The sequence below is a fragment of the Peromyscus leucopus genome, chromosome 7, assembly GCF_004664715.2.
Source record: "Peromyscus leucopus breed LL Stock chromosome 7, UCI_PerLeu_2.1, whole genome shotgun sequence".
Lineage (NCBI taxonomy): Eukaryota > Metazoa > Chordata > Mammalia > Rodentia > Cricetidae > Peromyscus > Peromyscus leucopus.
The window spans coordinates 110,523,229-110,548,630 of record NC_051069.1 but is presented as its reverse complement, the minus strand read 5'-3'; the positions used below and the strand labels follow the sequence as shown (position 1 = coordinate 110,548,630).

Here is a 25,402-nt window from a genome sequence, read left to right as displayed (position 1 = left end):
ACCACCGCCCGGCTTTTTGGATACTTGTCTTTCTAAGTCTGGCTTACTTCATTCAACCAGTACTCCATCCATTTTCCGGCTTCTCCTCCTCTTCTTTAAGGCTGGGTAATACCCTACAGTGTGTGTATGATGGATCATTAGCAATTTTAGTTTAAGTTTTTTAAGGAACCAACAGATTTCAGCCCACGGTGACTGTACGGTTTACCCAACAGCATTCCATAAGGGTCCGTTTTCCTCCCCGTCCCACAAGAGTTCACGGCTCTGCTGTTCTGGTTGCTTCTCTGGAAGCAGCTGTCTGACCTGAGCGAGGTGGGACTGCAATGTCATTCTGATTTGTGTTTCTGTGATGGACAAGAATGCAGATTATTTTTTGTATTTATTGAGCATCTGTTCTTCTTTTGAGAAATGTCTGTTCAAATTATTCACCCACTTTTTTTTTTTTTTACTGGATTATTTGACCTTGTCAATTTTTCAGCTCCCCATGCAGTCTGGATATTGGCCCTGTCAGGCCAAAGCCAGTCGGGTTAAAAAGACACTCCATGCAACTCCACGAAGTCCTGCTTCTTGGTTCCTGCTTGTATTTCCTGGGTTATTGGAACTCGGCTCAGAAAGCACTTGCCTCTGATGATGTCTGTAATTGTTTTCCCTGTGCTTTTCCCTCATGGTTTCAAAGCTTTGGGTCTTACACTAAAGTCTTTGATCCATTTTTAGCTGCTCTTTGTACCGGATAAGAGACAGGATCTAGTTTTAATCTTCTGCATGTGGATACCCAGTTTTCCCAGCAGGATGTGTTGGGGGACTGCCTTCTCACCAGCATGTGTTTTGGAAAGTTCAGATAAAGCCTTGAACATAACTGACAGACCCCAGAAGGACTGAAGGTCCCAGATTAGGCCAGAGCTGAGATGGATGGTTTCTGCCTTTCTCCTGCCAGATGCGCACCTGCCAGGCTGTCCTCTGGCTGGAGCACCTCCAGTGCCTTCAGGCTACAGCTCTGGAGCTTCCCACAAGGGCAGGAAGGTGTATTCCCATCTGAGTTACTGAGAAAGGGGCCCTGGTGGGTGGACAGCCTGTGGCTGTTCCCCAAAACGCCACAAAGAAAGAGCTTGTTGCTCACACTCCACAGATACTTTCTAAATGCCTTCCATGTACAAGCTTCTGTGGTGCGGGTTGGAGTACAGCAGTGAGCCATGCACTCAGAGCCTTACTCTGCAGCTTAGCTGGGTGGACGGGCTTAAGGCCGTAACCAGTGGACACAACAAACAGGAGAAAATGTGGACTGAGTGTGAGTGGTAAACGCAGAAGCAGAGCATCCAGAGCATCAGGTAAGTAGTTAGGGCATTAAGTAGAGTGAGCATGGGGTGCCTCACCAACAAGGTGAGATCTGAACCAAGACCCCAGGAAGTGAAGGAATGAGCCAAACTCTTCACAGGGGAAGACTGCCCAGGAAGGTGGCGTAGCTGAACTCTCCCTACTGGAGGAGCCTGGAATACTCCAGAAACACAAGTGGAGGACAGTGTGCCCTGAACCCAGAAACTAGCAGGAAGTGTGGTAGAGATGCGGTCATAGGCTGGTCACATAGCCTTGAAGCCCCAGAGTGGAGTGACCTCACTGTCTGCTGGGGGCCCAGGAAGCCACAGAAGCACACGTGATGGAAGCAGAGATTATGGAGACCATTGCAGCAATTCGGCAGACAGTGTGGGCTCCAGGAAGATGGAGGAAGTGGCAGCAGTGAGCGAGACCTGATGATGACTGAGAGCCCCTGGGGCAAGCAGTATGGTCATGCTGGCCCTAAGAGGGAGCAGTGCTCTGCCCACGGCCACTCAGGGCTAACCACTCCCGTCAGCCGGCCTCTCTCCAAAGTCATGCATGCTGACCATATCTTCTTGGGCAGTAACCCTGCTGCTCTCAGAACAGCTGGATGGCAAGGCCTGGTCAGCGCCAGGGTCCTGGTGCCATCTCAGCACCACAGCAAGGAAAGCTTTCAGATGCTGCCGGAAGCGGCGACTGGAGAAGGCGTAGAGGATGGGAGTGAAGCAGCAGTGGAAGAAGGCCAGGCTCTCTGTCACCTGCAGCGTGTAGTCCAGATAGTGGCTGAGCTGGCAGTTCCCAAAGACGTGCAGGTCCAGCAGCGAGTGCAGAAACAGAGTGAGGTTGTATGGGAACCACAGCAGGAAGAAAGTTACCACCAGGGTTGTGGCCATCCTCAGAGCCCGGCCCTGGCCTGGCGGCCTCAGCCTAACCAGAACACAACCAATGCGGGAGTAAAAGAAGATCATGGCCAAGAGCGGAAGGAGAAACCCCAGGAGGTTCTGCTGGAAGCGCAGGTAGAGCTTCCAAACGGTTGCATGTCCACCAAAATCGGCATAACAATGCCACACACCATCTTGGGTCTTGTGGACCTCTACAAAGACCATTTCTGGGATAGAGATGGCCAGGGCCGTGGTCCACACTATGGCAATGAGGAGCAGGTTCCTGAACCGGGTCTTTGGTCTGTGGAGGGGCTGAGCATGGACAATCTCCAGGTATTTGTCCAGGCTCATGCAAGTGATGAAGAAGATGCCACAGTAAAAGTTAATAGTGTAGAGAACGCTCACCACCTTGCACAAGAAACTGCCGAAAACCCAATGCCAGGCCACAGAGATGGCCCAAAAGGGCATCGTCACTACAAACAAGAGGTTGGAGATGGCCAGGTTCAGCAGGTAAAGCTCAATCACCCGTCTTCGAGGCGCATAGCGGAGCAGCACCACCAGCAGGAGGAGGTTCCCAGCCAAGCCCAGCACGAAGATCAGGCTGTAGATGATTGGCAGGAAGACTCTCCCAAAGGACAAGACCTCATCCTTGCTGCAGACCAAGACAGCCACGTCGTCCAAGTAGTCATAGTCATAGAAGAAGCTGCTGTTCTCAGGACTGGTGGTGGTGAGTGGCAGGAGGGACGCCTTGGTGAGCATGTCTGAAGTTCTGCAGAAAACAAAAAGCCACGATGAGGACCTGGGGGAACAGCTCAGTGTGCGAGCGAGCACGGGGGCCCCCGAGTTCAGATCCCCAGAACCCACATAAGCTAGCCACAGTAGCACACCTTAACTCCAGAGCTCCTACAAAAAGAACCCACATAAGCTAGCCACAGTAGCGCACCTTAACCCCAGAGCTCCTACAAAAAGAACCCACATAAGCTAGCCACAGTAGCACACCTTAACCCCAGAGCTCCTACAAAAAGAACCCACATAAGCTAGCCACAGTAGCGCACCTTAACCCCAGAGCTCCTACAAAAAGAACCCACATAAGCTAGCCACAGTAGCACACCTTAACCCCAGAGCTCCTACACAAAGATGGGAGATAGACAGAGAAGCACCAGTGGTGCACAGGCCAGCTAGCCTGGGGTACACAATCGCAAAGAAGACTGAGACCTGATTTTGTCCTCTGACATCCACATGCACACTCCCATGCTCACATACATGAACATGTAAACACATACAAACACAAAGATTGAAAAAAGAAACCTAAACCACGAATGACTGTATCCCCTCAAACCCTGAGCCGAAATAACCCACCCTCTCCTGAGGCTGTGACTAAACACCTCCACAGCAGCCCGAGGTAGTGCCCCTCAGCGTACACAGTACAAGCTGAGGTGAAGTGCAGATACACACCGCATTCTCACAGAACTCGTTAAGGGGAGCATTGTCTGGCCAGGGCTGTCGCTTCTCCAGAGGCTTTTAATATGTGAGCTCGGTACTGTCAGCGTGTAAACACGGAGTAGCCAGAATCTGGCCATTGTCATCTACTGGGTTTCAATAGCCTGTGGTTGGCATACATTTAGCCTGGAAGTTTCTAGCACATGTGTCCAGGAGTGTAGCAAATGCCGAAGCCAAAGCTATTTCCAGAATGCCTCTGGTATGAGAACAGGGCAACCACCACACTCACAGCGAGACACCGAGTTCAGAACTAGAATAGGATCATCAACTCTTCAGTGCCCTCAAGCCTGGCTCCAGAGGCAGCAAGTCTGTCGGGCAGAGAGAGGCAGCAAGTCAAAAGCAAGCTTGGCTTATGTAGCCAGGACCAGGCCACCTGGAACCACATAGGGTTTAGTTTAAAAACACAGATTTTAAAAAAAAAATGTTGGTAGCCTCTGTCAACTGACTGCTGTGCCCTCGGCTCCCCTCTCCATTGTGATAGGCAAACTTCGGAGGTTCCTCCGTCTTATATTCTTGCTGAAGCCATTTTAGGCTTGACTACAATTTCATCTCCTCGATGGAGAATGTCATAGAAAATTACCCAATTGTATTCAAGAAATCTGAGGTCAAGATGCCCCAGCTGACTTAGCTTATTAAACTGCCTGCTTGTGCAGAAGCCCCTCCCTCCAGCTAACTGCTTATCTTGGCTTCTGTTAAACTCCTTGCTTGAAGAAAGCGCCTCCACCCTGCTGCATCTGCCAAGTAAGATGGCAGGTGTTGGTTTTGCCTTCAAAAACTCCATGATCTGGACACTTGGTGATACACTTGGGTTCTGAATGCCTGAGTGTAGTCCTAGCCAGCTGGAATAAAGACTTTCAATTGGCCATAAACTGTGTCTGAGTGGTTGTCTCTCGGGGAGGGGGGCTTCCCATAACACCATCACAGACTAAGCTCCCAACCGTAACTCCTCAGCTGATTTGTAACTTTGTGTCACTCTCCCCCACACCATGGTGTCTGGCACATGGTGTCTCCTGACCAATCAATGCAGCTAGTCCATAGGGACCCTGACTTGTGGCTGTACCAGGCTAACTGGTGTCCAGGGTTCTGGTTACAGCCCGGGAGTCTCCAGAGCTGTGACCTGGGTTCCTTCTTTGCATGCTTGCTGTGCTGGTGTCATCTCGAGCAAATTCCCTGAACTGGAAGGAGTGTGGCTTGCTCAGCTGTTAGCGGCTGGGCTTGGCTGCACTCTGGCTTACCTGTGCCTGCAGTGTCTGGTCTCTGTGCCCAGCTAGAGAGCAGGCGTTAGTTTCAAACTGGTCCGTCGTCTTCTTCTCTGCTCTCTTTCCACTTCCCTGCTGTTTTGGTTTTCCTCTAGTCTTAGAATTCTTTCTCCTGTGGCCCCGACTCCTCCCTTGCAGAGTTGTGGGAAGGGTGCTTCTCTTCTACTCTGATGAGAATCTGTCTTCAAGCTTTCAAAAATACACACAGCATGCATAATTATCCACGGCCACGTACCATGCAGTAGCTCCCCTTCCTCTTCCTCTGTTGACCACAACCTCACCCCATTCATCAATCTCTTCCACACCTTCTGCAATCACGCATCTCTCTACTCATGTAGACCTGCATTTCCCACATGTGCATACATCTGGTGGTTCTATTTACGGTAGTTTTGAGAACCTGCATGCTGCTTGCCATGGTGGTGGGGCATTATTCCTGGGCCTTTGGGCTAAGCGCAGAATGCATGGTGGCTGCACTCATTTACATCCCCGCAGTGAATGAGCCTTCCCCCTTTCTCTGCATCCCAGCCAGCAGGGGCTTTTGTTGTTTTGTTTTTGTTTTGAAACCAAACCTCAGCTGTGTAACCCTGGCTGGCCTGGAACTAGCTGTGTAGACTAGGCTCACTTTGAGCTGGCTCTTGCCTCTGCCTCCCTGCTTTTTGTCTTTTTAATATTATTCATCCTTACTAGAGTGGAGTGATACCACACAGTGGTTGGATTTGCATTTCCCTGATAGTTACTCATGTTGACTTTGGGGGAGTACAGTCGTGTACTATTGACCACTGTGTGTCTCCTTTTGAGAAATATATTCACGTTCTCTTGTCTTTTGTTTGTTTTGTTCTGTTTGCTTTGATTTGTTTTGGTTTTGAACTTGCCAAGTAGCAGAGGATGACCTTGAACTCCTGATCCTTTTACCTGTGTCTCCTAAGCACTGAGATTGCAGGCATGTACTGTTATGCCCAGCTAATCATTTGCTCATTTAAAAGTTTTTGGGGAGGGTGGTAATATCTTAAGGTCCTTATATACTCCTGATATTAATCCCTTGTCTGGTGAATAATTCATAAATATTTTTGCTACCCTGTATGATCCCTCATCATTCTGTTGAGTCTCTCCTCTGCAGTGTTGGATATAATCCCATTCCCCCACCCCATCCTCTAATTTTGGCCTGTGCTTTTGAGGTCTTATCTAGAAAACCTCCACCCATACCTATGTATTGCTATGTACTGAAGCATGAAGATAGCATGAACTAGAGCGTGGGTGAAGTGAACTTAAAATTGTGCTCTATCCTGTACTAAGCTACAGAAAGACAGAGATGGGAGGGGGCAGGCTACAGAGACCGTAAAAAGGGAGGATATTAAGGTGGTCTGCCTGACATCTGTCAGTCGTCCCATTGGTCACCTGGAGTGGGTGCCCCTTCCTTACTCTCTGCCCCCATGTGTCTCTCTTGAGGCTGCATGCTTAGTCAAAGCAGATGACCTTCCTTCATAGAGGAAGATGGCTCTTTGATCAAGGATATAGGACTAACTTCACTCCCTGTCAGAACCCAAGGGTAGGGGCCTTTATGTCCAACACATTGCATTGATCACCAGTGGGGAGGGGCTCTGGGGAAACGAGGGGAAGGAGACAAAAATGGATCTGTGCTCAGCAGGAGTTATGCTGAGCGGCTACAGAGGGCTGTGGGCTAGTGGTGCTAATGGGTCATCAATTCCTCCTAAAAGTCTGTGTTTTGTTTCCTGTTCTCCAATTCAACCAGGGTGAACTTCTAATAAGCTCAGTGACAGCTTACATTCATATTTATTTATGCTTTTAGTGGATGGGAATCTCTTTTCATAAGAAGTGGGGGACTGCAGTGACCCTCCTGCCTCGCTTCTCAAGTGCTAGAGATCTAGCCTGTACTGCCATAACTCAGCCTTTTTAAAGGGGGCCTATGTGGTGTGGGCTCTACCCCTTTTCATGTATGGTGCACTATTTTCCCTAGTTCTTTCTGGCTGAATTATTTCATTTTTGTAAGAAGAATTTTGAAAGAGCTGTTGGCTCAGGAGGCCCTCATGGGACTCTGAGCATCCATGAGTCTGGATGGAATGAACTGGGTGGGAAATACCACCCCTCCCATGGAGCACTGGAGAATTCCATCTGTCAGCCTCTGCCCCACCCTTGAGCTCCTACCTAATAGAATGGGGACTAGATGTGGACAAGCCATACACATGTCTGGGAAGTTTTCTCTAGGACCCAGCTCATCTCCTGGCCAGCCTCAAAGGTGGCTCTGTGCCTGCCTTAGTGGGCCCCTGCTCCTCTCCTGTACATATGGCTTCTCCAGGCTCTGAGTGTCTCTCATTCCTGGGCTGGCATCAGGAGTTGAGCTGAGGAGGGGTACCGGTGAGGAGAACCTTTCTGAGGCTCAGGCCTTGTCAGTCATGGTGCCAATAACTGCACCCCAGCTGTTCTCCGCAGGGCCAGCCCTGGCCTTGATCTGATTTCTCCAAGTCCCTGACTTTTGCTTTAGCAAATATGCAACCTAACAGATGCTTAGATCAAAGTCAGGGCTGGCAACTTGTGAAGGTCTCCCTCTCCCTGGAGCACTCTGGGAAGCTCTCCAGGTCCTCTGAAGCAACAGGCCTCTCCCAACACTTCCATCAACATTCCCCAGATGACTCAGAAGCTATGTCCCTGTACACACCATGGATGGCACGTGCCTTCCTGGCCACTGTGCGGTCCTGTAGCTCACAAGAAGAGGTGTGAGCACTGGTCATTTTCACTCCCTTATATTCATTGGAACCTTGAGAGCAATGAGTTGCTCACTTCTTAGGGTAAGTTTGCAGGTAGTAAAGGCGACTCTGCAGAGAAAGCTTTAGGGGATCCAGGGATTCACTCAAGGGCTTCCAGTCAAAGGGCCAGCAAGGTCAAACTCAGCTAAGCTTACCTCCCATAAAGCTAGAGACACAGAGGCAGATGCAATTAATCTGACAGACAGTAATGCTGCTCTGTCTATGCTGGGGCTATAGCTTAGCTGATAGAGTGCTTTCCTAGGATGCAGGTCTGACCCTCTGCACTGTAAGGGTGTGGTGCACTCCTTCAATTCCTGAACTCAGGAGGTTTACGTAGGAGGATCACAAGTTCAGGATCATCTTCAGCTACACAGCAAATTCAAGGGGAGACTGAGATACATTAGACCTTATTTCAAATAAAATAAAACCTCCAAAAACAAAAACAAAAAAGCATAGTTCCATCCACGTGGCACGTGGCCTTGTGGGCAGTGCCATGTGAGCTCGCTTTCAGGGACAAGTGGCTTTGTGAGCCATGACATGTGACCTGAGCATGCCTGGAACTTCCTCACAGGATGCTCAAAGACTGTTAGAGTGACGTCCATATTCCAGAGGGTGAAACAGACATAATGAGGTAACACCAATTCCAAAAGCCGTGGATGAGCTGGGTGAACTGAAAACTCAGGGGGACCTGCCATAGCTTAGTCTGAGTTCCCCTCTCAACAGACCAAGCTTAAATTTGAAGGACGTGGCTCCTACAGTAGAGCTTCCAGCCTGAGAAACTTAGGCCAGAGAAACGCAGAAGGCTGAGCCAGCCCTGGAGGCGTGCAGCTGGCATGCGGCCTGCCGGCAGGTCTGTGAGCTCCCACACAGCAGTCAGCACTGCGGCCAGCGGCGGGAGACACTGAGAGGGGGGCAGATGCCACGGATACCCCCACACTCAACTCAAGTCGCCTGTGAAACTTTATCCAAGTCACAGGTCCAGACTCCAGAGCTCTGACAGGCATCCCTCCTTCTTCCACTGCCCGGGCCCCAGCCAAGAGCTCTTAAGGCCAGGTGGGTAGGTCCCCCAAGGGGCTGACCTCCATCCATCCCAGCAGAGTGTGCTGTGGATGGCGCAACCTACCAAATGTACAGACTGCTCAAACAAACAAGTTGAGCCTGACCTCACAGACTCCCCAGCTTTTGGAATGTAAAAGCAACCGATCTGGTCACTTCTAGTGGACAGTGCCTTTGCTGACTTCCCAGGACCAGGACCAGGAAACCAAGCCCTGATTTAAGCACCCCACAAAGCCACCCCGTCCTGAAGCACCCCTGCCCAGTCCCCAGCACTCACACAGGGTCGTCCTGGCCGGCCTTCCTTCACCCTCTGGGTACAGAGCTGGCTCCTCCGAAGTCTGGGGGCTCCAAGGGCGACAGCTGTCTCCAGGACTCCTCAGCGCAGGACTGACATCAGAACAACATTAGCAAAGTTATGGCGATTTAAATGGTGTGGCCGCCTCTTCTCCTCCCTCTCTTCACTCAGTTTTTCCTTTTGATCTTATTTCCTACCAGACGCAGCTGGAGCCAACTTTGCACAGCCTCAGCATCCTGTGACCCAGAGCATGACCAGCACAGAACCTCAACCTACTGGGCCCTCCCCTGGGGACTCTCGATTGGCTTTTGGGATCCACTCTTGCTCAGCTTCAGATGGCCCCTGAAGCTCTCGGCCCAGTGTGTGGCATTCCTGATATTCCTGGCCCAGCAGCAGTCACACACACTGGGGCAGCCTCAGCCACTGGATGCAGGAGCATCCTCCAACCCCAGAAGAGCTGCACACAGGCTGTGCCAGGCACCAGAAGCCTGTCTCTAGGGAGCTGTGGGCAGTACTGGGCTGTCTCCTTCCTCCCTCCATCATGGGCTGGGGAGACCATCAGTTATTAAATTATAGCTGCATGTGTAACAACACCCTACAATTACACAGCACTTACTACAGGCCAGGGTCTGTCCTCAGGACTTCTCCCATTCATTCATTCATTCATCATTCATTCTGTCTTTGGAACAGCACTAAGACAGTTGTCTCTATGAGGGGACCAGACACAGAGAGGCCAAGGAACCAGCCAAAGCTACTCAGCTGAAGCTAGCTAAGCTGGAACTCACTCTGGAATCCAGGTTAGTCCATGAGAAGACGAAGTGGGGAGTGGGGAGAGAAAGAACTGTATATTAAACAGCTTCTGCTTAAGCAGCCTCACTGGGAGGTCCTTCAAGGGCTGGTGGCTCCCAGATGGGAGAACAAGTCCAATACTGTGAGGCACAGGAAAGGCAACCAGTGAGGCAGGGAGCCTAGAATGACCCACGCAGGGGCAGGGCCATGCAGGCAGCGCTTGGCAAACTTCAGGCCCAGCCAGCCTGCAGACAAACCCCAGCCCCGACCCCCACCAGTCAGGTTCACTGTCCAACGTGGCTGGCTGCACACAGTTAAGGACTGGTAAGGGTTCGACCTGCCTTAGTCCTTGCAGCCAATCCTGGGCCTGACAGAGATTGACCCATAAAGGATTGTAATACAGTGGCCTCAATATTTGTCACACCTGGCTTAAAGAAGGGTGCAGTATTACCTCTAATCTGGGGAGGTTATAGAACTGCCCCAAGGAACTGAAATTCTGAGATGGAAAGTGACATTCCCAAGGACACACAGCAAGGATGGTATGTAAGAATGCATGTCGGAACCCAGCTGCAGTCAGGCTGTGTGCAACAGCCCTTCCTCTCAGAGATGACCCTCCCTGTGGGTCCCTAGCTAAGGACCCCCCAGGGGCCAGGGTCTCACCCGGGGACGGGGACGTGAGTTCACATCAAGGGGGAATTGGTGGCCACACATCTGGCTCCCAGCCCCCTTCCCGCCACTTGCCTGGCTGCAGGCTTGTGCTGTCAAATCCCCTCCATCCTCAGAAAGGCAGAAGAAGAGACCCCCACTTCTGCAGCAGGAGCCCTCCTTTCCTCTCCTCACGGCCCTGCCATGCTCTTGTCTGTCTGTCTGTCTGTCCATGGAGTTAATGACTCTTCTAATAACCCCCTTACCCACCACAGTCTACCTCAGTGTCCCCTTAAATCCACATTTAAGGCCCTTCACAGTGAGCCCAGCTTCGCAGGGTCCACACGGACAGATTCAGACCAGCTCTGTCTGGTAACAGTAACCTTTCATGATGTTCCATGGGACAGGTACTCCCCAAGGCCCCTCCAGACCTGCCCTGACTGCCCTTCCTGGTTCAGCAGAGCAGCAGGTATTGCTTCTGGTTTTACAGGACGTGGGAACCACGGTGCACACCAGATAGAGCCCTGGTCTCTGTGCCCAGATCGTTAAGTTCATGCTCCATTCCCTTAACTCGGTGTCTGCTGAGACACTCCCAGTGTGAGCTGGCTTCAGACTTGCTATTCTCCTATTTCTGCATGCTGAGTACCAGCATTACAGGTCTGTAGACTAGATCAAGCTCTCCTTTTTTTTTTTTTTAGCATTTTATTTTTCTTTCTTCTTCTCTGTTTTTTAAATTTTATTTTATGTATGTGAATACTCTGCCTGGATGGATGGATATGTACCTCATGTGTGCCTGGTGGCCATGGAGGCCAGAAGAGGGTGTCAGATCCCCTGGAACTGGAGTTACAGGCAGTTATGGACTACCACTTGGGTTCTGGGAACTGAACTTGGGACATCTGGAAATGCTTTAACCACTGAGCCATCTCTCCTGCCCGACATGTTAACATATGTCCAGGGCTGAAGAGGGAGTTGCTCAGTCTGTGAAGTGCCTGCCTTGCAAGCCTGGGTCCCCAGCACTCAGGTAGAAAGCTGGGCTTAGTAGCATGCCACCTATAATTCCTGTTCTGAAGAAATAGAGACAGGGTGGCCCTGGGACACACCGGCCAGCCCGCCGACCCTAATCAGTGAGCTCCAGACCAGTGAAAGATCCTAAAGAATGGCATCCAGCGCCAGGCAGTGGTGGCGCACACCTGTAATCCCAGCACTCGGGAGGCAGAGGCAGATGGCTCTCTGAGTTCAAGGCCAGCCTGGTCTACAGAGTAAATTCCAGGACAGCCAGGACTACATTGAGAAATCTTGTCTCAAAAAACCAAAACCAAAACAACAACAACAAAAAGACACCCAAGGTTGAGCTCTGACCTCTACAGCCACATACACACACAAATAAATAAAATGTTTAATGTAAAATGTACTGTATAAACACAAGGAAAGTTGGATATGATGCTAAATCTCTCCAAACCCTTCCCTGGCAGATAGAGCTCTCAGGACAGTTCAGCACGGTCTGTCTGTCTGTCTGTCTGTCTGTCTTCTTGCCCAGAGCTCTTTCTGCAGCCACAGCTGGTCTAGAAAGAGCTACTTAACCAGTCCCTGCATGGTAGTCCGTGTCCCGACCCCCCCCCCACCCCCCCCCCCCCCTCCAGCTCCCTGTGCTCCCAGAGAGCCTGCATTCCTCAGGGGTTCCTGGCTTCATGGGAATGTCTGGGGAGCTGATAACCCAGGGAGGCAGCCAGGCTCCCAAAACAGTTCTCAGCATGGGAAGCCTCTCCCCTGATTTTTTTAAACCTCCCCCGTTGTCATTTTGCTGAGTTTAAATGAATCACCTCTACCACCCCTAGACTGGGATACCCCAGAATGGTTCCTGAACCTCTCTGAGCCATAGGAAAGTACCTTGCCTGGGACCACTGAGCTGTGCAAGCCTCTGACCGTCTGTTTAAATCTAAGCTTCATGCCAGGACCCCAAAGATGAGCTGGAGGGGGGAGTCACTGGACCTTTATTGTCCCTCTCCCAGTGTGACCACATTGAATAAATCTCTCTGCTTTTTAGTTGCTGCCTGTCTAGCTGGCACACTGGGAAATGATGGCTGGGTCTGGATTAATAGGAGTGTCGGGGTCCAGGCTCTGACTCTAACTCCAGCAAAAAGACAGGGTGGATCTCAGCCCTCGGAGGAGCCCCGATGCCATCTGAGACTCAAGCCTCAGAATCCACAAAGCAGGGTCCCAGAGAAGCTGCGGAGGAGCTCCCCATGGGGTAGAAAGTGCCCCATGCCTTCCTCTCCCGGTACCCAGGTCCGGGCTACTGAGACCACTGTAGCCACAGAGCAGCCCCACCCTCCCCAAGGGCCGCCAGACCTACTAGGGCCAGACCTGATCGCCTGGGGACATCCACCGGAGTCTGAGGGGGCCCAGTGGTTGCTGCCTCTTCCTCGGGGACGTGCGGAGTGCGTATGAATCTCCGGACACACATCCTGGTTTCCGAGGACTGGGGAAGCGTGCTTTGCCCTGTTAAGTCCTCCCATCCGCTGCAGTGAGCCAAGTCCTAACGGCCCCCACCCCAGGGAGGAGTGCCCCAAAACAGCCCAATGACTCTGGACGGCACAGTCCCCGATTTCCCGCAGCTGAGCCAGGCACACTGACTCAAATCTTGCGGCTTGTGTTCAACATCCTGGCCACCTAGCTGGTCTTCGCAGCTCCACCCAGCATTCAGCTTTGTCCATCCTGGACCCACTCAGTGGGATGCCCCACTGTGCTGCTGTGCACAAACCTGCACGAAGTGACAGACCGCCTTCCCAGGCTCCCCTCACCGCCCTTCCTCTCCCTTCTCCCGCCACATCACCACATCACGGTGGTTCTGCTGTCTCGCTGTCTGTTCCCTCAACTGTCGGGAAACTTTCCTGAAGCTGGTCAGAAGCAGATAATGAATGAATGACTAACGGAGTGAATGAATGAGTGCGGGTGTGCAGTGTGCTGCTGGCTGTGCACTCAGCAGTGTGTGGCTGGCCCTTCTCTCCTCCAGGCCAGGCCCTGCCACATGCCAGTGCACTCTTTGGTAAGTGCTTTGTCTCCAAAGGAGCCGGAATACACAGCAGTGCTGGAGCTCTCTGCCCTGCTGCTTACCCGGAGCTGGCCTTGGGGTCGGTCTGCATTTCCCAGCTCTCACCCAGAGATGACATCTTGTTTGTTTGTTTGATAGGTTGATTGATTAGTTAATTGTAGAGACTGGGTCTCACATAGCCAAAGCTGGCCTCCTGCTTCCAACTGGCTAGTACTGGCCTTGTAGGTGGGTGCCACCACACCAGACCTATGTTGTTTTGGAGAAAGAGTCTCACTTTGTAGTCCTAGCGACCTCAGATTGATATGTAGCTCAGGCTGCCTTCGAATTCACCACCCTTCTGTCTCTGGGGTTATAACCTGTGTCAGCACTGGATTTAGGGTAGGCTTGGTCCTTCACACGTGATAAGTGAACGTGAACTTAGGTATTTGCCTTTCTCTAGCTCCACAGACCACCAGAGTGAAGGACACGATCTGATGGGTCTCCTCTCAGACAAAGGAGTACCGGACCTCCCGTGAGGCTACACACCAGTTATCAGCAGGGGAGGCTCAGGGGGTGTTCAACAGGAGCCCAGAGCCTGTTTCCCTCCCAGAGAACAGCTAAATTTCTAGGGCCTGGGTTCCTTCATCACCCACCCTCTCTTTACTTCTTTATTTTAAAACTATTTTTAAAAACAGTAGTCTTGTTTCTGGGAAGCCAATCAGCTTTCCCCAATGTTAGTGTCATGTAATCATAGCAGAGAGAACGTAATGATTGTAAATGAGCATGGACCCATACTATTGACTAACTCGCAGATGCCACAGTTTGGACACACATGCCACACATGGTCTGAACATGTCCCAGACACTTATAGTCTGGAAGTTTAGTCCCCAGGGTGGCTGTCCTCAGAGGAGGGGGACCTTAAGAGACAGCCTCAAGGGAGGCCATTGGGTAGGGGCAATGATCCTGGAGGAGGGTAGTGTTGGAGGGGGTCTCAAGAACGAGTTGTTACTAAATGAGTTCAATGTCTGGGCTGTTGCTCTCGCTTCCTGCTTGACCATGTGATTTGTTCCCAAGATGTAATGCCATGAGGCCTCTCACCAGAGTGGGTCAGACACTGGCCACATACACACAAACCTCCAGTGTATAAAATGTGTGTGTGTGTGTGTATGTGTGTGTGTGTGTGTATGTGTGTGTGTATGTATGTGTGTATGTATGTGTGTATGTGTGTGTATATGTATGTGTGTGTGTATGTGTGTGTATGTGTGTGTGTATGTATGTGTATATGTGTGTGTATGTGTGTATGTATGTGTGTGTATGTGTGTGTGTATGTGTGTGTATGTGTGTGTGTATGTGTGTGTATGTGTGTATGTGTGTGTATGTATGTGTGTGTATGTGTGTGTATGTGTGTATGTGTGTGTATGTATGTGTGTATATATATGTGTGTATGTGTGTTTGTATGTGTGTATGTGTGTATGTATGTGTGCATGTGTGTGTGTGTACGCGTGCATGTCACAGCACACATGTGGAGGCCAGAGGACAACTTGTGAGACTCAGTTTTCTTCTTCCACCATGTAGGTCTCAAAGGTCAAAGCCGGCTTGGTGGCAAGCACCATTCTTTTTTTTTTTTTTTTTTTTTTGGTTTTTCGAGACAGGGTTTCTCTGTGTAGCTTTGCGCCTTTCCTGGAGCTCACTTGGTAGCCCAGGCTGGCCTCGAACTCACAGAGATCCGCCTGGCTCTGCCTCCCGAGTGCTGGGATTAAAGGCGTGCGCCACCAACGCCCGGCCGGCAAGCACCATTCTTAACCATTGAGCTATCTCCCTGGCCCTCAACCTCTCTCTCTGTGTCTTTCTCTCTCTGTGTCTGTCTATCTGTCTGTCTGTCTCTCTCTCTCTCTCTAATTTATTCTGCCTGCACACCAGAAAAGGACACCAGATTTCACTACAGATGGTTGTGAGCCACCATGTGGTTGCTGGGAATTGAACTCAGGACCTCTGGAAGAACAGCCAGTGCTCTTAACCTCTGAGCCATCTCTCCAGCCCTCAACCTCTTTCTTGATGAAGTATTAACTGTCAGTATTTTGTTAGAGCAACATGAAATAAACTAATAAAGGTATTTAATTCCAATTTCACCAGCTGCCCTATTGATGGCTGAGGCTCTAAGCCAGGACCCCTCGAGGTCTTTGCTTGAGTTTCCTTCATCTCTCCACTCTGAAACAGCACTATGATCTTGCCTAGTCTTGATGGTTTTAAAGTCAACTGTAGAACTTTGTGTTCCTACAATGACTTCACTGTTTTTTTCATTTATAATTATCGAGGACCTGTGACTGCTACTTAGAGACCAGGCAGATAACTTGTTTCTCATCACACTAATTTTTTTGGGTCCACTGGTCATACACACTTCCAATAAAATGGCTTTAGTGTTGCCAACTGCTGACTTCTGTGGCCAGCAGTCTCTCTGCTGTGTTTTCTGGAATTTACTATCGAAGCAGATTATAGATTGGGCCATTTCTTTCCTTCTGTGACTGTCACAGTTTATCTTGCTGGCCCAGCTGTCTCCTCCCCTGTTTAAATATCTCAACACATCTGCATCCTGTCCATCTGAGGTGTGCCCAGAGGCTGTCATCTGGCCTCTGTGTCGCTCTGCAGCTGTGGCACCTCTAACAAGACACTCTCTGGAGTGCAGAAACGGTGGCTAGGGAAGTGCACAGCTCTGCACAGGCAGCCAGGTTTCCACGGAACCCACAGAAGCACCTTCCCAGCAAGGCTGGCCCTTCCCTGAAACTGGTGGGCTGCAGGGGAGTGTGTCATAGCCCCTGAGACAGTGAGGAAAAGAGCTTCCTGCCCCTGACATAGCAGTATGAAGGCCCATAGGGCCTACTTCCTTCTGGTGGAGACCTAACATTCCAGTTTGGTGGGGTCAGTGACCTGGCTAGTAGGCTCAGGAAGGAGGGACTATCTCTAGGAAGGCAGATGTATCTTAAGCAATGCCAAAAATGTAGGAGGAGTAATTAGTCGTTTACTCCTAGGAGACATCAGACCTTCCCTTCCCAGAACCCCCTCCCTAACAGTCCCTATTAGCAGAACCATCATGAGGTTCAGTTGGGTCTGTCTGCCCACCTTCATGAGTCCTGCTCACCTTTATGAGGTGCCAATTTTCTGAGGTTTCTGTTCCATCTCTTTCTTTCTGATGCTGGCCAGAACCCATGTAGGTTTTTCTGTCACTTGGGGCCTTCCATACTTCCTCTAATGTGACCTCTGTGCTGGTTTAACGCAAATGGTGTGACTTTCCCCTTCTCCTCCCATCGCTTCAGGCAGCTGCTGAAGCTTGCAGCTTCCTGCCCTGGGGAGCTTCTTTTAAACTCTAATAAAAATTGTTCTTGAGCTTCCATTTGAGTTGCTCTTAAATTCTGTTATCAATGAAACTAAGAACCCTAAGAGAGAGCTCCAGTTCCAGTATCAGCCCCAGGGCCCTGGGTCCTTCCTCTGACCTCTAATCACACATCCACTTCCAGTGCCACCAGCCTCATGCCCTGAGTCCTTCCTGCTTCCAGGCTTTCTACCAGGCCTCTGGAGTGGTGGCCAAGAAGCCCACATGGGCAGCACTGAGCAGAAGTGCTCTCCACCCCTGAGATGGTTACCAGCTGTTTTACACCAGCCAGGAAGTTGAAAATGGAGCTCAGACCAAGACGGGGGCGGGGGGGGGGGTGTTCTAGAGGCATTCAGGAAACCCTGCTTCTCTCTTCTTAGAGCCCTGAGTGTAAACCTGAGAACCACTGACTGTGGCCGACCTTCATGTCTCCCACCACCTAGTTCTAGCGACCCCCCCATGAGCCTCCTGCATTCTCCAGGTCCTTCCCAACCCCCATTCTGATTCCTCTCCAGCTCTGGGGCAGATATGACTTCCTACAGGCTGCAAGCAGCTTCCACACAGCATGCCTGGCACTGAACCCACATGGAGCAATCTGTGCCCGCCACAGCTTGCCTGCAATCAGCAGACCAGCTTCCGGGTGGGCCCGCCCCAGCCTCTGCTGGGTGAGCTCAGTCTGTCCTCACTGAGCGTAAGAGGGGTCATCTCTTCCTCCAGGGTCTTGCCACTTTGGGCTCCTAACCCCACAATGGCCCTCACAGAAAAGAAACTGAGTCAGCACCCGCCTTTACTCACGTTGTTGAGATGTAGTCTGCTGGCCTCGGAGTGGCCCTGGCTAGCCTTCTGACTTGTCTGTCCCTTCAGCACACCTACCCACAGGTGGAGCTCTGGGCTTCAGGAAGAAAGGAGTTCTTCTACTGATGGGAAGGTATGTAACCCTTCCCACAATTCCCAGTCTCTTGTCTTGGTTCAAATTTTTTCTTTATCAAAATACCTCTGGGGACTCGGGAGTCCGTTCAGCAGGTAAAGAGCTAGCAAAGACCTGGGCTTGACACCTGACACTCAGGTGGAAAAGGCAAGTGTGGAGACACATGCTCACAGTCCCAGCCACAGTGGTGGCCTCTCCGGGGCTGGCTAACCAGCCTAGCCTAATGGAGGAGTCCTGGGCCAATGGGAGACCCTGTCTCAAAGTAAGGTGGATGGTGTTCCTGCTGCGCACTCATAAATGCCATTGAAAACCCTGAGATGGACACTCTGTGCTAGAGTTCTCGGGATAGGCTGTGCTTCTCCAGAGAGGACGTTACCAGGGATCAGAGAGAGTCACTTGTTCAAAACTGTTACTAGAAGCCATTTATTCCTGCTCCCCCCAACACACCCCTCACCTCCATTCTCTTCTCCTCCTCCTCAAGGAGACACATATGAGTGACCGTGGCCCAGGAACTTGGATTCGGGTTGCCCCAGATACCATGTTCCATCATGGTAAGAGGTTTACAAACTGTGAAGTTACAGGACAAAAGAGGTCATCGGACAGGCGCTTTTCAGATGCTGTGGTGGAAACATCAGGTAGACCACACTGCACAGCAGGAGCATCTCTGCTATGGACCTCAGATACTGGCTGGTAACATTCTTAGCTATCGTGATAAGGGCCTGTTCAGTTAATACATTTCAAAAGGATTAACCTGACAGTCACAAAGACGTTAGGTCAGACACAGAGGTGGGCAATGAATGACTGCTGTGAGGGCTAAGGATAGCCCAAGATAATTTGTCTCGGGATCTGCAACATCCCAACTCTCATAAGTTCTGAGCCCCAGGGGCCTGTCCCGAGTCAGAGCACAGACGAAAAGGAAGAACAGTGGTGCTGACGTTTGCCCGGTGCTCAGGCTGGAGGCACACTACTCTAAGGGATCTGTGTGGGCTCCTTGTCTACCCCACCCTCAGCTCCATTTCAGGAGGAAAGTTATGCACAGAGAGATGAGCTCATTCAAATTTCAGGACTTGGATCTGGAACGGACTACTCCAAACCACACCCTCAGCCTCCACCCAGCCGGTTGTCTGCACCCTCTGTCCTGAATCCAAACTTTCTTCCTGTGCCTCTGTGCGCTGTGTGTGCATGTTTGTGTGTTTGTTCATGTGTGGGAGCACGTGTGTGCCTCTGTGTGCTGTGTGTGCATGTTTGTGTGTTTGTTCATGTGTGGGAGCACGTGTGTGCCTCTGTGTGCTGTGTGTGCATGTTTGTGTGTTTGTTCGTGTGTGGGAGCACGTGTGTGCCTCTGTGTGCTGTGAGTGCATGTTTGTGTGTTTGTTCGTGTGTGGGAGCACGTGTGTGCCTCTGTGTGCTGTGTGTGCATGTTTGTGTGTTTGTTCGTGTGTGGGAGCACGTGTGTGCCTCTGTGTGCTGTGAGTGCATGTTTGTGTGTTTTGTTCATGTGTGGGAGCACATGTGTGCCTCTGTGTGCTGTGTGTGCATGTTTGTGTGTTTTGTTCATGTGTGGGAGCATGTTGTAGAAGCTCCAGGCCAACCTTGGGGGTCTTCCTGCATCATCCTCTCCCCCATTCATTGAGGCAGCGCCCCCACCTGAACGCAAGCTCACCAATGCAGCTAGTCCAGCTAGCTGCTTGCTCCTGGGAGCCCGGCTCCGCCTACCGATGGTAACGGTTCCTGCTGTAACCAAACTCCTGAGAAGAGGCAACCTAAAGGTGCTTGGGCCTGGGTTTAGAAGGACGTAGTTCATCATGGTGCTGGGAGGGGCGGTGGCAGGAGCCAGAGGTCACAGTGAGGTGGCAATCATGAAGCAGGCAGACAGTGGACAGAAGCAGGACCCAGCCATCAAACCTCAAGGCCTGGCCCCAGGGAGGCTCCACCTCCTACCTGTCCCACAGTCTCCAAAACAAGGCCACCAGCAGCAGACCAAGCGTTACAATATACGAGAAGCAGGGACATTTCACATCCAAACCAATACTGCAGTTCGGGACGGACCTCATCAAACATGGTCCCTCAAGTTGCCACACAGGCACCCTTAAATGAGTCAGTGGAGAAAACACTGTCGTCCCCCCCTTCCTGTCCCCTTGCACACCAGTAGGTCTCAGGAGCTGCTCTGGCTGTTCTACCCGGATCACATGCTGCACGGGAAACAGAACAGAGTGAGGAAATGGTGAGTGATAGGGACACTGTGCCTGAAACAAGCAACCAGCTCCTGGGAGCGGACGACCTGGGTGTGGGCCTGAAGTCTGGCAAAGGGACAAGGGGCAGCTGTGAAGCCTCGGGGCAGTTAGGCCTGACTCTTTTTCCTAGAAATACAATATTGGGGAGTTGAAGGGTCCCTGATATATCAGACGGCTTCTGGAACACTTGTTATTTCACCACCCAGCTGACTTCATCTGCCCCCTGCGTCAGAGGTCAGAGGGGCCGCCACGAAGGCTACAAGGCTACAGGAGCAGAGCAGGGCAGAGTGAGGGGAGCGGGAAACGCTTTTGCGCCCCCTGGTCCATGGCACACCCCACAGCACAGTTCTGACTCCAGAGCTCAGCCCACCCTTTTCTTGTTTCGTGCTTGCAGAGTCGGCCATGACTCTTCCCCTACTTTCACAAGCCTCTTCTGGGTGGTGGCTTTAGATTTGAAATGCTGCCCGGGAGCACGTCCAGAAAGGAGAGCTGAGGTGGTGCAGACTCTACGTGCCTGCTGTCAGTTCTGCGTCCCAGGCAGTCACGGGGCGGGGCGTGCTGAGTGGGGCCAGAAGACCCGAGAACTCCCTAAGGTGAAGGGGGCTCCCCGCTCCTCACGCAGTCGGGACCAGGCACTGCCACCGTGGCACCTGTGGTGTGTGTCACTGTGTGGACTTTCGCTCACCAGTGTGTTACATCTTGAAACTTAAACACTCAGTCTAACCCCTGCTTATGGAGGAGTATTGGTAAGACCGCAGCTTTGATGCTCTCCCCCAATGAGATATGAAAATAAAAACATGCGTGTCTGTGCCCCACCGTAAGTCATCAGGTAGGCAGCCTGTTCCTGTCCCAAAAAGGGGTCACAGCCTCAGCACAGTCCTGCTGTTCCTGGGGCTGGGGAGAAGTACTTGCCACACAAGCGTGAGGACCTGCGTTAGGGTTCCCAATGCTCCTGTGAAAGCCGAGGGTGGTGGTGCACGCTCACAATCTTAGCTTTAGAGACAGGCTCTCACTGTGGCCCAAGCTCCTTGGAGCTCACTGGCCAAATCAAGGAGCTCTGGCTGGGTATAGTGGCAGCCTCCTTGTCTCTATCTCTGACTCTGTGTGTGTGCCCGTCTGTCTCTGTCTCTGTCTCTGTCTCTGTCTCTGTCTCTCTCTCTCTCACACACACACACACACACACACACACACACACACACACACACGGTGGGGTGTGTAGCCCACCCTTTCTCTCTGCCTCCCCAGTGGCGTCATGACTAACTTCACATCTAGGATACGTTAGTCACCCCTGCTTTAGAATGAAGAACTGAGGTGTTGTGCCCATGTCATGAGACGCCCCAAGCAGAACCACCAGAGTCGATACCCGATCCAAAACACACAGGGGTTTATTGATAACAAGCAAGTCTGGACTTGGTCTGTGTCGAACACTCCGACACAGCAGGTGGAGGAGGATGGCCCTGAGCTCTCAGGGTGAGGAGTTTTTAAAGGGAAAAACAGCAAGAAGGGTGGTACAAGTCTTTGCATCATATGATTGGGTGAGGGTGTGTAATCTTTGAGTTTGCTGGTTGGGGGGTTACAGTTATCATTTTAGGGCAGGCCTGGACAACTCCCAGGCTTTGTCCTTGAGCTGCCATGGGGGCTGGCTGGCCTAGCACGTACCGACTGTGGGGGCTGGCTCAGTGGTCCAGGCTCTGTCCTTGACTCATGCGCATAGCTCTAAGTTGGTGAGGGGTCAGTAAACAATTGGTTAAACCTTGAGTGGTCAGAGTACATGCAGAAAGGGAGCTACTGTAAGGACTATGTCTTTTGTTCATGGCCCCTGCTTCTCAGGAAACTGAAATTGGGGCCTGAGCTCTGAGAGAAGACTGAGCAGCCTGTTTAAGGTGTCTGCTTAGTCCTTTCAGAGTCATAGAGATTGAGGAGATTTGCATGAGGGTATGATGGGACTAGGTTTTCAATCTAAAACATCGTGGGACCAAGGTTCTGTGCCTAACTACTAGGCTTTACTGTCCCCTGAAGCTGCATGTCCCCAGTCTTAGTACTAGTGCCAGCCCTTAGAGATTCCTGGCCCACGAGTTATGGGGAACCTCTTTTTCAAGTAGAATGACAGGTAGTTCAAGCAAAAACTTACTTAGCAAAGCAAAGCAAACACTCCAGGGAGAATAGAGGGAGGCTTCCCCAAGGCAGGGAGCTGCCCAGCGGTTCTACATCCTGAATTTTAAATGTTTGTGGGGCAGGAGACTAGCCTCGAACACTTGCTCTGCCTTCGCCTCCCCGGAGCTGGGGTTAGGGCTGCAGCACACTCTCACATCAAAGGACAACTGCAGACGGACGTTCCTGTCCTGACCACCGGTTCCCAAACACACGTTCCTAGTGTAGAAGAGGATCCTCAGCAGGCCAAGTCCAAAATGTATTCACTGATGGTCCTTTCCCTCCCAAATTATGGTTGCTCCGGTCTCCCTTTCAGGGTATTTCTCCCCAATCCTCTAGAAAAGCCTCCAGGAGGATGTCAAAACCACAGCATAAATTCTTTGGGGGATATAGAGCTTCGATAGTGTACGTGGGTGGGATGATGCCCAAGCTTCTGCTGTAGCAGGAACATCCTGACTCCAGGATGTTTGACCACAAGAGTTATGTGAGTGTCAGGAGACGCAGCCTCCAAGCACAGTTACAGCTTCCTTTGCCGCCCTCACAGCTAACTGCCTTGAGACTGCTCAGGGTCAGTGCTTGATCTCATGGCTGTCTGCTGGTTAGGACAGTTGAGGCTGTACCTTGAAGGCTGGGGTCAGGGTTTACAACAGACTGACAGGCTACACAAACAGAAATATCTGGATTTCCTTCTCACAGTTCCACTGCTCGTGTCTTCTACCTGATGCATGGGGTCACTCTTCTGTCCCCAAGCACTTGCTTCCTACCGCTGCAGCTCATTCAGAAGTTCAGTCATGTGCCAGGAGACACTGCCCTTCCCGGGCTGTTACTGTTTCCTGGTGGCGCTGGGTCCAACAGCTCACTGGGTACACGTCTTGGGAGGTGTCTGGGACTTACTCTTTAACAGCGCCCAGCACTGCGCTCGTCATCAGCTGATAGACAGGTTTTCAGTGAAGCCAGGAAGTAGCCGAAGGCAAGGGAGACAAGTTGGAAGTGGCAGAGGGGATCTGAAGGTAGGGTTCACAGACATCCCCACCCCAGTGAATCCACATGGGCATGCAAGAGGCCTGGAGACTTGGATGAAAGCAGAATTAGCCCTCTTCATCACTCCTTCGGCTGGAACATGACCCCTGACTTTGTCAGCATTAAAGCTGCATTTCACATCCTTGTCATAACAGACATCACTCAGGACTTCCTGGAAAATCTTTGTTTCCCAGAACTACTGATACATCTTGAATTTAAAACATCAATAAACACACACAGGGGCTGGAGGATGGCTCAGTGGGCAAAGAGCTTGCTGAACATGAGGATCTGAGTTCATATTGCCAGCACCCACATAAAACCTGGGTGTGGGGGTTGCAAGATGACTCAGCTGTTAGGAGCAACGGCTGCCCTTCCAGAGGATTAAGATTTGAGACTGCCAGCGTGCATATGGTGGTTCACAACTGTCTGTAGCTGAAATTATGGGGATCTGGTACATGCAGACAAGACACTCAAACACATAAAAATTAAATTTTAAAAATTAAGAGAAAAAGAGGCTGGATGGGGCAGCACATGTCTGTAATTCTATTGCTGGAAAGACAGGCAGAAAGACACCAGGTTCACCATGGACACACAGATATACCCCCACACAAACAGCATAGAGTATACCACAATCGTTGAAGTGGCAATCGAGCCAGGTATGGTGAAACACACATATAATATCAGCACTCAGGATGCTATGGCAGGAGAATTGAGAGTTCAAAGCCAACATAGGCTATACAGTGAGAATCTGTCTTAAAAACAAAATATTGACAAATGTATTTCAATATGACTGGCATGCCTGACTATTTTAATCGACTTGGTAATCATGTGTTTTGTTCCATGCTTTTTAAAACCCCATTGTGAGATAGCCTTGTAAACTTCACTAGCTTTCCAGAGGAGCCATGCATGAGTCTGTGGGAAACATTGGTCTAGAACTGGATTTCAGACTCTGAAGACCTGAGTTCAAACCTTAGCTCTATCGTTTACCTACTAAATGATCTGGGCTTCAGTCTCCTCATTGAGGTGCCTGTATTCCCATCTAGCACCTGAGTAAAGATTTCCAAACACAGCCTGGGCTGTCAATGAGGTTCAGGGCCAGGAAACAGTAAAGCCCTCTGCTGGATAGGACTCCCCTCCAGACATGTCACCTGGCCTCCTTATATGACTGAGCAAAAGTCTGACTTCAGACCATCATAGTGACCTAGACCACTTAGGAGGTACTTGATGCATAGTCCTAAGGAAGGCTTGAAAAGATCTGTCACTCAGCCTTTCTGGGAAGAAAAAGTCCACACTCAAACCTGAGTGTTTGGCTATGGGAGCCCACAAAAACTTCCTAGTGAGATCTGAGCTTGCTTTACACAGCAGGGCTGCATTAGGGGATGAGACAGTCTGCACTGGGCTGTACTGGGGGGAAGTCTTTTGCTCCACCCCTTGGCATTTTTTAAAAGCCCTTTAGTAGAGCCAGAAAGGCCTGGTGGGTTTTGACCCAGGCCCTCCCGAGGCTATCCTGTTTTTAACTGTCTCTGCCTCTGTATTTCTATCTGTATATTCCTCATTTCTCCCTGCTCAAGAGTCTCTGGGGTAAATAAAAGAAGGAGCTGATCTCCCTCATTTGGCATAAGCCTAAGAAGAAGCAGTGTAGCTCTGACTTAGACAGGGTGTGCAGAGGCTGGGGGTCCAGGATAAGAGTTCCCCCTCCCACAGGCTGGGTTTTGTGAGATCTGGGCCTCCCATCTGCTCCAAGGAAGGAAGCCCCTGGTAACCTATAAGCTTGTCTACCTGTTGAGCATGAGAGAACCAGGCAGACGCTTGAGAGCTGTTGGGAAAAAACAGGTCCATCCTGCTGTGTTCTTACACAAGCCTGCTGCATCGGGTGTGTCCCTGGGGATGCAATTGCTGTGGATGAGTCTCACTTTGACAAATATACCAACAGTTTTTCAATGACTCCACCAAATTACTCTGTACCCTAATTTGTTTGTGCATTTGCAGGTGAAAGACATTTGTTTCCGATTTTTGTGTATAAACAAGGCGGCTGGAAAACGTCCACATGCAAAATCTTGTACCATGTCAGCTCCTTGGATACCAAGGAACAGAATGCATCCTTTGTGTGCTGTGGATATTTTGACCCCATTCTCCCCGACTCCTATTCCTAGTTCCTCCCCAGACACATCCCTAC

The 25,402-nt window shown here is 50.9% G+C and overlaps 1 protein-coding gene across 3 annotated transcripts; it reads right to left on the bottom strand.

The window, feature by feature from the left end:
• Positions 1-406: 406 nt before the first annotated feature.
• Positions 407-17,796, bottom strand: Ackr2 (atypical chemokine receptor 2). Of its 3 annotated transcripts, none has more exons than XM_037208063.1 (4): positions 17,689-17,796; positions 9,044-9,153; positions 4,925-5,137; positions 407-2,958 (listed from the first exon to the last, which is right to left on the bottom strand). In XM_037208063.1, exon 4 carries the CDS (start codon positions 2,946-2,948, stop codon positions 1,827-1,829), a length of 1,122 nt encoding a protein of 373 aa, XP_037063958.1. In that variant the 5' UTR covers positions 2,949-2,958; positions 4,925-5,137; positions 9,044-9,153; positions 17,689-17,796; the 3' UTR covers positions 407-1,826. The 3 variants fall into 3 exon arrangements, with proteins under 3 accessions (XP_037063958.1, XP_037063957.1, XP_037063959.1); XM_037208062.1 differs by lacking the exon at positions 17,689-17,796 and adding an exon at positions 12,860-13,097; XM_037208064.1 differs by lacking the exons at positions 4,925-5,137; positions 17,689-17,796 and having other exon boundaries at positions 9,044-9,305.
• Positions 17,797-25,402: the final 7,606 nt, after the last annotated feature.